This window comes from Pinus tabuliformis, chromosome 7 (genome assembly GCF_031772625.1).
Source record: "Pinus tabuliformis cultivar Carrire ecotype Pingquan chromosome 7, CPIR1, whole genome shotgun sequence".
Lineage (NCBI taxonomy): Eukaryota > Viridiplantae > Streptophyta > Pinopsida > Pinales > Pinaceae > Pinus > Pinus tabuliformis.
In genome coordinates, this window is record NC_142293.1 from 910,726,928 (window position 1) to 910,741,211 (window position 14,284).

At 34.5% G+C, this 14,284-nt stretch overlaps 1 protein-coding gene across 1 annotated transcript; it reads left to right on the plus strand.

Annotated features, from left to right (window-relative positions):
- Positions 1-8,536: 8,536 nt before the first annotated feature.
- On the plus strand, positions 8,537-13,992 carry LOC149250618 (cellulose synthase-like protein D3). The gene is made up of 3 exons (XM_089459150.1): positions 8,537-10,598; positions 10,821-11,625; positions 11,834-13,992. The coding sequence occupies exons 1-3, from the start codon at positions 9,727-9,729 to the stop codon at positions 13,562-13,564; spliced, it is 3,408 nt and encodes a 1,135-aa protein (XP_089315276.1). The 5' UTR covers positions 8,537-9,726; the 3' UTR covers positions 13,565-13,992.
- The last annotated feature ends 292 nt before the right edge of the window (positions 13,993-14,284 follow it).

Genomic DNA, 14,284 nt, shown 5'->3' on the forward strand with positions numbered 1-14,284 from the left:
TTCACTCTTTGTTTCTTTTTCTTTTAAGCCCAAGTAGCTTGCTTTAGAGTAGATAATTTTAGGCTAGTGTAGATCCAAACCTAGTTAAGCGATTTTTCCCACCTAAGAGGTAAATAAACTACAGATTCCCATTTTTTATTACTTTATCATTAAATAAATTGAATAATGCAATGTAATGATTATTGATTATCTTTTGACATTTTGTTGATAAGGGATAATAGGTTGTATTCTTTCATTTTTAACTTTATTTACTTTCATGCAAGTATTTAACTAGATCATCAAAGAAGAAGACACCAATGAGTCTCGTATTGTTTGTTTTTCTTTGATAGTTTCACTAGTTATTTTATTTGTATAATCGACATCTATACTATTTCACATGATCAAAATTGCACTTCAAATGTATACTCTATTCAAGTATCTCTCTCCATTTTTATTGACTATTTTTACAAGTAAATATTAATAAATTAAATTCAATGAATACTACCTCTCCCTACTTGAAGTACATTCATTTAAAAGGTGCTCTTTTGAACTATTACTACATAATGTTAGTGAAGTGTCAAAGAAGGTTTTTTAATGTATTAGATGTGTCAAATTTCTACCACCTAATAAGAGATGGGGCATTGTTTTACATTATGAAGTGTGTATAAAACAATGCCTCATCTCTTACTAGGTGGTAGATAGTGGTTTCAAAATTTTTGGACTTGGAAGATGCCCCTGGCACTCAAACTTGGGATAGTCTGTGCAGTAGAGGTTTCATCAGACCTAGAAGATGCATTATGTGTAGAAAAGAAAATGAGAGTGCACTACATCTATTTCTCAGGTGTCCTTTTGTTGTCGCCATTTGGATAGGTGTTCTATAAAGAATGCACATTAATGCACAATGAGATTTTATTTCTATTCGGGAATGTTTGCTAGTATGGAAAAAGGACTATAAGGAGGTAAGAAAACTCCCCTTCTTTATTTTCTGGGGCATTCGAAGAAGTAGGAATGCTTTCATTTTTGAAGATACTCCTTTTGACATAAACATAAATTGCACTAGTATATGTGCCTTTTTCAATGAATGTAGACAAGGGAAATGAAAGCTATTGCTGAGATGCATTCAACCTATTGACTGTTAGAGCATATATCCCTTTATATTCTTTGATGGGGTTGCACATTTAAATGGATGTGTTAGTGGGGCACACATTGTTATGAACTTGAAACTTTATTATCTTTTCATTTAGAATAATAGCTCTAGCTCAAACACCAGGGCAAAGATCATTGCTTTCTGGGGCTTTCTATTTTGCACTATATGGCTATCTATTGACTCTATGGATGTATACGAGGATTCTAAAGTTTCCATTGACTAGGTAAATGAAATGGTTGTGTTTAAATCACCTTTGCTTATAAATTGGATGCATCAAATTTGGAGATTGAAGGTGCTCTTCAATTCAATGATTTTTTGCCACATTTACAGAGAACAAAACAACATTGTTGATGCATTATCAAAAAAGGGACAAAAATATCAACTAGGGGAGATCTATTACTTTGCCTTCTATGTGGGCAGAATTCAAAGGATTGGAAAACACCTTTTACATGAAAATTTATGAGATACTAATGATAGTTTTTTGCTTCATTTTGGATATCACATATTTTACAATGAACTAAATAATTTTGGGTAAAATAGGTGAACATTGTCTATATGCCATATTTGGGACATATATCTTGGATCTGAAAAGATGTATGTTTAAGCTTTCTGAAAACAGTCACGATATGACTTTGTTTAGATTTTGAAGATCTTTTATATGTAACCAGTTTTGAATTTAATACAAAGCATGTGTTTTTTCTTTGCTTATATATATATATATATAATGAAGTGTGTCATCACCTAACTCATTTCAAATAGCTATGTCGATTTGAACACTTAACAATAATCACTCCAATGCATAAGTGCATTAACCACTTGGTTTAAGAATAAAATCTTAATTGTTATATCAGATTTTGGCAAACCTATTTGATTTCTCATAATTCAATATTTTAATTTTAAAAGTAAACAATATAATAATTATATATAAATTCTAATAAAAAGTTTTAAATGAGAAACTAATCTTGTTTTTGTAATTCAAATCAATATGTCTATAATTTTCTCACTAGAAAACATATTAACAGATAAAATCAAATAACTAGCCAACAAAATATATATTATGTAATTACACATAATTCAAATTTTGAAAACAAATCTAACCCGTCACATCTAAAAATAATAATAGTAATATCATATAGAAAATCAGAAATCATATGAGATACAAACTTTCACCAACTAACTTCACTATTCCATCAATACAAAATTCTAATATATAAAAAATAAATCAATTAATTAATTAAATAAAATTGAATGATTAACCTATTATCAAACATCTATAATGGAGCTGAAATTTATCAAAATTATGGATAACCATATAAAACCCCTTATGGATCGTACACATGATAAAACACCTTATATATCCTACAAATTAAGATGAAGATATAGGGATCATCTAGAAGGGCATTGAAAGAAATAATTATTTAAGTGGAATATAGCTATACAAATGGTAGTTGTAGTGCAAACCTTTCAACGCGTTTGCTCTGTTGGGTGGCCGCGTTTTTAAGTTGCGTAACATGCCACACCGACATTACAGGCATATATCCTTTAAATAATCCACGACTTTGCCATGACACACATTCGTGCAACGTGAACACAAACCCATTAGGACGAAATGGAATGCAACCACGCCCCTTCATGGAAAATAACGATTTATTTAACAAATATCTTGCCTACTAGTAGTAAAATGCATTGCCATATATTTTTTTAATTACATGGTTGGAAATTTTCAAACAAGTTAATTAATCTTAATTAATTTCAAAATAAACCAAATTCAACACCAAATGTCAGGATGGGTAAAGGAAACTACCTAATCAAATATTAGATTTATGAATAAAATATTAAAGATTACTTAAATGAAAAGTAATAATAAATTTAATATTTTTTTTAAAATTTATTTAATATTAAAATAAGTTAATTGTTCATTAAAGTGATATACTAGACCTGATAAATGTGTAGTTTTGTCATATTTATATAAAAAAATTAAAATTAAATAAATATAAATAAAATTGTTAGAAAAAACCTATATCAACAATAATTTTTTTAACAATATCAATTATATAATAATATATCAACAATAATTTTATTAACAATATCAATTATATAATAATATAATAGCATTGAAATTATAATTTTATATATTTAAAAAAAATGTTTTGAATAAAGATAAGTGAAAATTGCATAAATGAAAAAGTCATAACCAATTTTATAAGCTTTGATTAAAATTTATTTAATATTAAAATTGATAAATGAAAGAATAAACTTTAGATACATGATAAATGAAGAAGTAAACATTAGATAAATGAAAATTTCAAAGTTAAAGGAAGAAGAGTAAGAAAAAACATGATTAAGATTTTTTTTTTTCAAAGAGAAAATCATCATATAAATTATATTAAGAGAATATAATGAGCTGTTACATAAAAGGCCATATCATTTCGGCCGGCTGTTCCTGTAGATAATAGCGGATGGAGACTAGCAGATGGAAACCACTGCTAGAAGATCTGGGCAGATAACAAGATTGAGCTGATACAAAAGGAAATCCAAATGTCAAAACCATATATATCAAAACATGTCCTTGTAAACCATCCAAAAAGGAGAGATGATTTCTAAGAAAAAAGTTCCACATAGACCACAGAAGAAAACGGTGAGAGAAGAAAAGAAAACTCCTGAGAAAGAGAGAAAACATGAGAAGAAGAGAGCCAACAATATCAAGCCAGAACAAGCAAAGCAGATATATAAACCAGCACAGAGGCAATAAGAGTGCGAGGGGCATTAGTTATGCTTGATGGATCATGCCCTTAATGGTCTACTTGAAATTGAAAACCCTTTTTAGAAAGTTCATAAAAGTATCACATTACAGTGATATAGGCATATCATGTGAAAATAAATTTCAATGTGATGCGATAAAATGTTTGTTGTGGAGATAGAAACAATGGTTTGGTGTGACATATCTTATGAATTACTTTTGGATGTGATACACAACAAAGGAGAAAAAAATTAACCCAACTAATGTGTTGCACGAACAAAAGCTTTAATGTAGTGTGTGACAGAAGGTAAGTCATCATAGTGAAAAAGTTTGAGAAAATGCAATGTGCCACATAAAAATAAACTTTGGAATGATACAGGAAAGAGAGATCACGACAAAAGGTAGAAATTTAGGAAATGTGGCATATCACATGGAAAATATTTTTGTGTGAAACATTAGAATGGAGAAAAATGTCAATCAATGCAATATGTCTTGCAAATAGAAACTTTTGATCCATGTAATTGTAGGTGAAATTTTTTTCCTAACAAATTGTCTAGAGAGAAAAAATTTCAATCTATGCCATTCATCACAAGGGAAGGAATATTTAAAAAATGCAATGTCAAGGAGTTCTTTTAGTAATTCCTTTGTAGTGATGAAGAAAAGCTTTCAACAATGTAATACATTGTGATTTTTAGAAATTCCCTTTGCCATAATGAAGGATAATTTGCAAAAATGTGATGTATGTGACATGGAAATAAACTATGATGTGATGCTAAAACAAAGTTTAGAGTGATGCAATATGTTAATGCCAAAAGTATTTTAGGTATGATATGCACTATGTCTAAAGCAAAATCACTGTAAGTACGATATAATGCAACCAAACAAGATTATAGAAAATATGAAAAGGAAATTTTTGCACAAGTTTTGAGTACACAAAACAACTTGCTTAAAAGTATGGAAAAAATTAATACAAGTCACTATGGCACTCAACTTGCTTAAAAGTATGGAAAAAATTAATACAAAGTCACTATGGCACTCAATGACATGAGAGGAAAAAGAACATTCATAAAAAAAAATTCGAAGGAAGACAATGCAGAGTAAAGTTCACGAAGATTCATAAATTCAAATTGAAAAGAGGAACTCCATGCCATTTTTGGCTCCATCATGTTAGAAACAAAAATAATATGATGGCGTTGTTGTTATTTTTGTAATACTTATATTTATTTTTACTAAAAAGTTAGGATGACAATGTTAGTGAGTAGAATTTAAAAAAAAAAAAAAATTTGAAAAAATTTAAAACAATTTTAAATTTATAGTTTAAAAATTACATTATAGTGTACAGGTTTCCAAAATGCAGAGAATATAAATACCAATGATAGATAATTGGTATAAAAATTATAATAAAATTTAAAAAAATTTAAAAAGTTATAATTTTTTTTTTTTAATTAAATTTATGTTTTGAATATGAAAATGTTGAGAATGGGAAAATAAATGTTTGTAAAGATATATAATTTTCCACTTAAATTGAGAAAATGCTATATATTAATATTATTAGTTAAAAAATTATAATTTATTTTGGATATTAATATGTATTAATTTCAAATTACATTGAAATTTTCAAATTTTATATTTTTAGTTTTTTTTAACCATTATAATATCTGATGATGATGGTTAACGTCCACTGAGACGAAATTTTGGTATGTCGGACCTAAAGAAACAAATTATTTAGTTTGATTTAAGATTTTATTCCTATGCTCAAAAAGCTTGGAGAGAAGTCTTCGGAGCTCATTATAATTTTGACATCGTAAAAGGCTAGGAAGGTCAATATTGTGACAAAGATTATGAGACTGAGATCTAATGTGGTAAGGTCAGTATTGCGACAAAGATTATGAAATTGAGATCTAATGTGGTTGTACGCGGGGCACTCTAAGAGGAAGTGATTTTCGTCCTTGATGTTCCTATTCTCAGAGAGATGGTAGATCCTTTCTATCCATGGTGTTTTAGGAACTGCCCAACGACCTATTTCAGTATGGAGCTCATGAGAGTTCGTTCTAATCTTTGCTATATTAATTTTCTTCTTTGAGCTAGTTAAAATAGAGAGATACTTTTGATCTTCTAGGGTAGGGTTGATGACCTTCTTATAATAACTTAATTTTCTTTTAGCCATTATATCTTTCTCACACCACATTTTTTCTTTGAACTTAAAAGTAACAATATTTTTAATGCTATTAATGTTTTGCAATGCATCATTCTCCTAGTGTCTTTATACCACCCCCATTTGAGCCTTAGGTGGTTTTGGCTGGAATTTAAAGCTAGCTTAAGAAGTCTATGATCTCCTATGTTATTGAGTTTATGCTCCTACCTAAATCACTGATGTAATTTATGTTAATAATTATATAAACATTTTTAACATAATTGAAACTTTAATATAATTAAATATTAAATTAAAAAATAAAAATAATTAAAACATTGAAAATATATTTATATATATAATTTTCATAATATTTTTTTTTTTTAAATTTAAATTTTATCATAAATAAATTAAATAATATTATTTCGTTAATATCAACATGCTATAAAATTGAACAATAAATTTTATAATTAGTCGAAAAAGTTAATACAACACCATCAATATAAAATTTTGATTTAAAATTTTCATGTGGAAACTCATTTCCATTTTTATAAAGTTTTGATTAAATCAACTTGATAAGTATTTTTATAATGTATTAACTTTAATTCAAATAAGACACACCAAAAAACACAAGGAAACCGTCAAGAAAATCATGATCTATGTGAAACGATAAATAAATACATGACTCCCCATAAATGATGCCCGGGAATTTTTACATTTTGATTAATTTTATTCCGAATATAGCGACCCACGCAGGAATGGTGGACATGACGACAGTTTTTCGTTTTTATTAAAACTAGAATTGTAAACCGAATAATTAAATGACGGATCCATCATTCGATTATTCCATCAATGTGACTGTTGAAAACAACGGAATACTTCACAATTTTGAATGGGGGTGACCGTTTCAGCATTAAAAGCCCCGGATAAAATAATTATTTTAGTTATTTAAAAAATGTGTTTTTGAATTGGGAATTTTTTGGTAAAATAGTTATTTTAATTATTTGAAAAACGTATTTTTGAATATATAAATAGATTTAATATTTTCACATTTAGATTATTCAAATTTATATGTTAAATTTAAGAGAGCAATTAAATACATAAAATATTGTGGAAACACAAATACATAAACGGATAAGAAAGACACATATATATGTGGTTTATTCAATTTGGGCCTGTCCACGAAAAAAACAACGAATCCTTTCTTTTATATTATCGAGCAAAATGAAGATATACAACCTACAACAGATGTGTTGAAATTTCCTCTTTGCTCTCAGATACAATGTACAATTGTAATTTCCTCTTCGCTCTCACACAAGCTCCTATCTCTCGCTCAAAATAATCACACAAACTGTGCTTGAAATAATCATACGTAATCGCAAGACAATTCCCTAGTATAAACTGATGGTTGCCTTCTAGGGCAAAAAACCCTAAATTATCATAACTTCTACCATCACATCATGTGCCTAATTAACGACCAATTTTACAAGGCAAACTTTTAGCTTCTGGCGCGTTGCCCCTGAACTCCCTCCAGGGAAGCTCATAAAAGTGGCAGTAGCCCCCTGATGACAATTAAAGGACGACCCCCTGATGACAATTAAAGGACGACGTTGCTGCCCCCATTAGAAACATGGATCAACGCTTCCCCATTAGGAACATGGATCCAATGTGACTAAAACAAAAACCCTCTGAACAATCAGGAAGATAATCAGACTCCACACCAAACAATATTAACTTTCAAATAAAATTAATCAAAAAACAATAAAATTATCTATATTTCTTTTAAAATAAAGAAATACTTAAACATTCTCATATGAAAAATTATATGTTAAAATATGATTTTATTAAACAATTTAGTATGGATATTTCCACAATTTTTTTTGAAGTCTTCATCAACAACAATAATAAGATTTTTGGTAAAATTCTTATTTTTAGTTATTTGAAAAAACGTAACGTTATTCATATTTAAATTATTCAAATATATATTTGGCAAAAGTGAAAGCTTGCCCCTTTTACAAAACAGGTAATTTCAGGTGGTATGGCTTTTCTTGAATAATAGTGATGAGTTAACTAATAACAACTAGTAATGGTTGTCCCACTACTCCATTAACAATTAAATTATAATATGTTTGATTTTACCACTATAATAAAGTATATATCTCAAACTTATACTACAAACAAATTTATATTAAATTTCAAATAAAATTAATAAAAAACCATTTTTTTGAATGATAAGTAAACACTAAAACATTCTCTTACCAAAAAGGTTTATATGTGAAAATCCAGTTGTGCCAAACATTTCTACCCAATTGTTATAAATTTAATCATATCCATCCAGATTTACACAAAATTCTGAGCAAATGTGTGAAAACAAATCATTTTGCTTATTCAAACTACGATGAGGTGTGGACGCACATAAATAATCGGTGAGGGACTTTTACACTCTTCGCCCCACACGGTTTGAACTGTTCGTGCAGCTGAAGGAGAAAAAAATTCCATGAAATTGCGCGTTAGCCTAAGAAATTGTTTATTGTGTTTTAAGCCATTGTCGCAGTTGGTGTCTGCACGTTTTTCCAGCCAGCCTGCGATCGATCCCTGTCAGCCCCGGCCCCACGACCTGATGCTTGCTGGCCATGACCTAGTTCCCATTATCTTTATCGCTTAATTACCGTGTAGTTGGCGCGTTTCAGATTTTGATCAAGTGCGTGAGCGTGTTAGGGATCTCGGATTCTCGAGCATCTTTCATGGGCTTGGTCAGAACGGTGGAAGCTGCTTAGAATATCGTGGCATGGATGACCTTAAGTAGCTGCTTGTTTGGAATTAGTCTGAGTCTTCTTATGTTGGTTTTTTCGGCTTACTGAGCTGGGACTGAGTAACAGAGCATTGAGTCGGTCAAATGATAGCTGGGCAGGAGCGAATACTTCAACTAAAGCATTTGGGCTGTGTGCATTTTTCTTCATAAGTCATTTGGGCTGTCCAGATAAATACCCTGTAGCTTGTGGGTTGCCTCCGTGTGCAGTGATTTCAAGGTGGGTTCGCTGCAGGAAAGTTTGGTTTGCAGGAAAAACTGGTCTTTATTTCAAGCCTCCTAGTTTCTTTGTGCAGTATAGTTTCAATTTTTGCTGCGATCTGAGGCGCCGTGTTTATAGTTTGCTACATTCAATCTATTTGCCCTGGTAATGCTTACCTTCTAGCTCAAGACCAGGAGATTACCATCTAGTTTTTGAAAGGGGCTAAGCTTTAGGCGAGGCTGAGAAGGAGAAGACAGAGTCATTTTCTTTGGGTTTCATCAGGTTCCTCAGGACTGTTGAAACAGGGCATTCTAGATTGGTTCTGGTAGAGAATTTCTGCATTGCTAAAGTTCTGCATTAAGTGCATGAGCTAGTCTGGTGAGGGGAGAGCAATTTGTATAGTTTTCAACTGAAATTTGTGGGTTTCATTAGGTCTTTTGGGACTGTTGAGACAGGGATGGGAAATTGGAGAATGACTCTGCTTATAATCTTCTATGGTTTTCTCTGATTGAGATGGGCTGATAACAGTGTTCTGTAGTAAATTAGTGTTCTGCTATGCTTCTTGTGGGCATTGCTGAATATTAACACGGCTGGAAAGAAAATTGGCAGAAAAATCTGTTCTGCATAGTGGGGACTAGAAGTGGAAATTTTGGATAATTTATATACTCCGAAGAGTTTTAGAAATTGGGAAGAAAAGGAGCGGGGGTCTTGATCAGGCATGGGTTCTAGAGGCAATAGTCGATTGGGTAGGGTTGTGAGCGACGCGCAAGGCAAACCGCCTGTTCCACCATCAGTGACCTTTGCTAGAAGAACCTCAAGTGGGCGATATGTTCGCTATTCTAGAGAGGAGATTGATATCTCTGGTGAGATCAGTGGTGAGTATGCCGATTATACAGTTCATATGCCTCCCACACCAGACAATCAACCAATGGATGAAGATGTGGTGGATCCATCCCTTGCTAGTAAGATTGAGCAGCAATATGTTTCCAATTCTCTCTTCACTGGGGGATTCAACTCTGTGACCAGAGCCCATCTCATGGACAAGGTGATTGATTCAGAGGCTACCCATCCCCAGATGGCGGGTGCCAAGGGTTCTGCCTGTGCAATGAATGGCTGTGATGGGAAGCTTATGCAAAATGAGAGAGGAGAGGATATTCTTCCTTGTGAATGTAACTTCAAAATATGTGGAGACTGCTATATTGATGCAATGAACAGTGGGATGAAATGTCCTGGATGCAAGGAGCCTTACAGAGGTGATGATTCAGAAGATCCCCGTTTGGAATCTAACAGTCCTCTGTCTCTTCCTGCTCCTCATGGAGAGCCCAAGTTGGAGAGGAGGTTGTCATTGATGAAACAAAGCAAGACCAAGTCCATCCTTTTGAGGAGCCAAACTGCAGATTTTGATCACAATCGTTGGCTTTTTGAGACAAATGGGACTTATGGCTATGGCAATGCCTTTTGGCCCAAGGAGGAGTCCTTTTCTGAAGAGAGGGACGGAATGGCTGGGAGTCTCTCTGATCTGAACGAGAAGCCATGGAAGCCTCTTACTCGCAAGATTAAAATCGCCCCTGGCATCCTCAGCCCTTACAGGTACCATTTTACAATCTTATTTGACTATCATTATAAACATTTCTTTTCTCAGATGTAGTGATAAGTAGACTTTCATTTTGTGTGGGTTGGATAAATTTATTGTCCCTGTAATTCAGTTGATGAATCAATCACTTATTCCTGTCTTGTCTTTTCCTTTTCCTATTGAGAACGTTTTTTTTTAACTGTCAGGCTGGTAGAATTCTGATGAGTAAGAACATGCAGGTTACTTATTTTCATACGACTGGTTGCTTTGGTATTCTTCCTCCAATGGCGAATCCGGAATCCCAACAATGATGCAATGTGGCTATGGGGAATGTCAATTGTATGTGAGCTCTGGTTTGCCTTCTCATGGTTGCTGGATCAATTACCAAAATTTTGTCCCATCAATCGTGCTACTGATCTCAATGTTCTCAAGGAGAAATTTGATAGGCCAGGCCCTAATAATCCAACAGGAAAATCTGATTTGCCAGGGATTGATGTGTTTGTTTCTACCGCTGATCCAGAGAAGGAACCACCACTGGTCACCGCTAATACCATCCTATCAATCCTTGCTGCCGATTATCCAGTGGAGAAGCTTGCATGCTATGTGTCAGATGATGGAGGTGCTCTTCTCACATTTGAAGCCATGGCAGAAGCAGCAAGCTTTGCGGACCTTTGGGTTCCTTTCTGTCGCAAGCATAACATTGAACCTCGAAACCCTGAGAGTTACTTCAACCTCAAGAGAGATCCCACCAAGAACAAACTGCGACATGACTTTGTCAAGGATCGCAGAAGGATTAAGAGGGAGTATGATGAGTTCAAAGTCCGGACCAATGGGCTTCCTGATTCAATCAGGCGCAGGTCAGATGCTTATCATGCTCGAGAAGAAATAAAAGCTATGAAGGTTGAAAGGCAGAATGAAGCTGAGCTTAGAGAAACTACAAAAGTGCCTAAAGCTACATGGATGGCTGATGGTACTCACTGGCCAGGAACGTGGACAGTTGCCAGCAAGGAACATTCACGGGGAGACCATGCTGGAATCATTCAGGTATGGTTCTAAATCAAGTTAAGTTAGTGTATGGTTTTGTCCCTGATTTTAAAATTAAATTATTATTATCATTATTTAAAATTAGATTATTATTATTATTTTGACAATGCTGTACACTATATTAGATATTTCAGACCAATAAATGGTAGAAATCAGATATTCCTCCACTCTCCCTGATGACGCTAATTCTTCTCCTATGCAATTCCAGGTTATGCTTAAACCTCCTAGTGATGAACCGCTTATTGGCACTGTGGATGATAAAGTCATCGACTTTAGTGATGTGGATATCCGTTTGCCTATGCTAGTGTATGTATCCCGTGAGAAACGGCCAGGGTATGATCACAACAAGAAGGCAGGTGCAATGAACGCCCTTGTTCGGGCTTCTGCAATCATGTCCAATGGCCCATTTATTCTAAATCTAGACTGTGATCATTACATTTACAATTCAGAAGCATTGAGGGAGGGAATGTGCTTTATGATGGACCGTGGAGGAGATGGTATCTGTTATGTTCAGTTCCCTCAAAGGTTCGAGGGAATTGATCCCAGTGATCGCTATGCCAACCACAATACAGTCTTCTTTGATGTCAATATGAGGGCTCTTGATGGTTTGCAGGGCCCTGTGTATGTTGGAACAGGATGTGTGTTCCGACGGATTGCTCTGTATGGGTTTGATCCTCCCAGAGCAAAGACGAACAGGGGTTGCTGTGGCAGAGCTACAAGGGTCAAGCCCAGGAATGGAGATGCAATGGGTCTGCGGATGGGTGATGACGAGGATGAAGGGATGGATCTAGCCCTTCTTCCCAAGTCCTTTGGCAACTCCAATCTTCTGGCTGACTCCATCCCAATTGCAGAGTTTCAGGGTCGGCCTCTGGCAGATCACCCAGGGGTGAAGAATGGCCGCCCGCCTGGTGCCTTGACACTTCGTCGTGAACCTCTGGACGCTTCAATTGTTGCAGAGGCTATAAGTGTGATATCATGCTGGTATGAGGACAAGACAGAGTGGGGACAAAGAGTAGGCTGGATTTATGGTTCTGTCACAGAGGATGTGGTCACCGGATACCGGATGCACAACAGGGGATGGAAGTCTGTATATTGTGTGACCACGAGGGATGCTTTCAGAGGGACAGCTCCAATAAACTTGACAGACAGATTACACCAGGTCCTGAGATGGGCAACTGGCTCTGTGGAAATCTTTTTCTCTCGTAACAACGCGTTGTTCGCAACCTCAAGAATGAAAATTCTACAGCGCGTAGCTTATCTGAATGTGGGGATCTATCCCTTCACATCTGTGTTCCTCATAGTGTACTGCTTCCTTCCAGCACTTTCCCTTTTCTCTGGTCAATTCATTGTGCAGACCCTCTCGGTATCTTTCCTGGTATACCTTCTTATAATTACCATAACACTTGCTCTCCTAGCCGTTCTGGAGGTCAAGTGGTCTGGTATTGAACTGGAAGAATGGTGGAGAAATGAGCAGTTCTGGCTGATAGGAGGCACCAGTGCTCACTTAGCTGCTGTTTTACAAGGATTGCTCAAGGTTGTTGCAGGAATAGAAATATCCTTCACCCTGACATCTAAGTCTGGAGGAGATGATATTGATGATGAATTTGCCGATCTATATATAGTGAAGTGGACCTCACTGATGATCCCTCCAATCACCATCATGATGATTAACCTCATAGCAATAGCAGTTGGATTTTCAAGAACGATTTACAGTCAGAATCCAGAGTGGAGCAAACTGCTTGGAGGAGTTTTCTTCAGCTTCTGGGTATTGGCTCATCTCTATCCATTTGCCAAGGGGCTCATGGGAAGAAGGGGAAGAACACCTACCATTGTGTTTGTGTGGTCCGGCCTCCTTGCAATCACAATTTCACTACTGTGGGTGGCGATAAATCCTCCACAAGGAAGCTCAGGGATTGGAGGAAGTTTTCAGTTTCCATAAGCCACAAGAAGAATATGATTTTGAATGTAATTAATTCCAGTTCAGCATTGTCTGAACTACTAAAATTTAGATGGGGTTCAGCTGTGGCAAATTTCCGTTTGTTCCTTGTTCATATTCTTTCATTCTTTCCAGTGAGTTTCCAGTTCAGGCTTTTCAACATACGGTGCATCTTACTGTGAGTTGGGATTTGCAAGTGAAATTGTTATTTCCTAGTTCCTCGAGTAGGTGACTCCCCTGCTTATCATAAACTCAGATTTTTAACTCGGCATTCTATTGTAATATTTTTTACCAATGCAGACAATCTGCATTGAAGGATCTGGTAGTCATTTTGTAAAAGAAAGTCAGATCCGAGATATGGGCAAATTGGAATTATGGACCTCATCTTGCATATATGTCATTTGAAATAAAACTGCCAGGCATTCTCCAAACTTGAGCTTTGATAATTGAATGATTTAGGATCATTTTCTTTCTTAAATAAGCAGTCATGGCCTTTGGCATTGCGAATACAATGTTTATTCTAGTTCTGCTGAAGATAATTATCATAAACTTTAAAACAGTTGGTATCTTATCTCAACAAATCCAAAAACTTCCAAGGCTATTTTGTTATCCAGCAAACAGCAACGTTAGAGGATATGGTCAACAGGGGAACATGGTTGGATCTTTGCTATGACTAAATAAATAGACTTTGTTAGACACTATATCTCTATAATCTTCCACCCT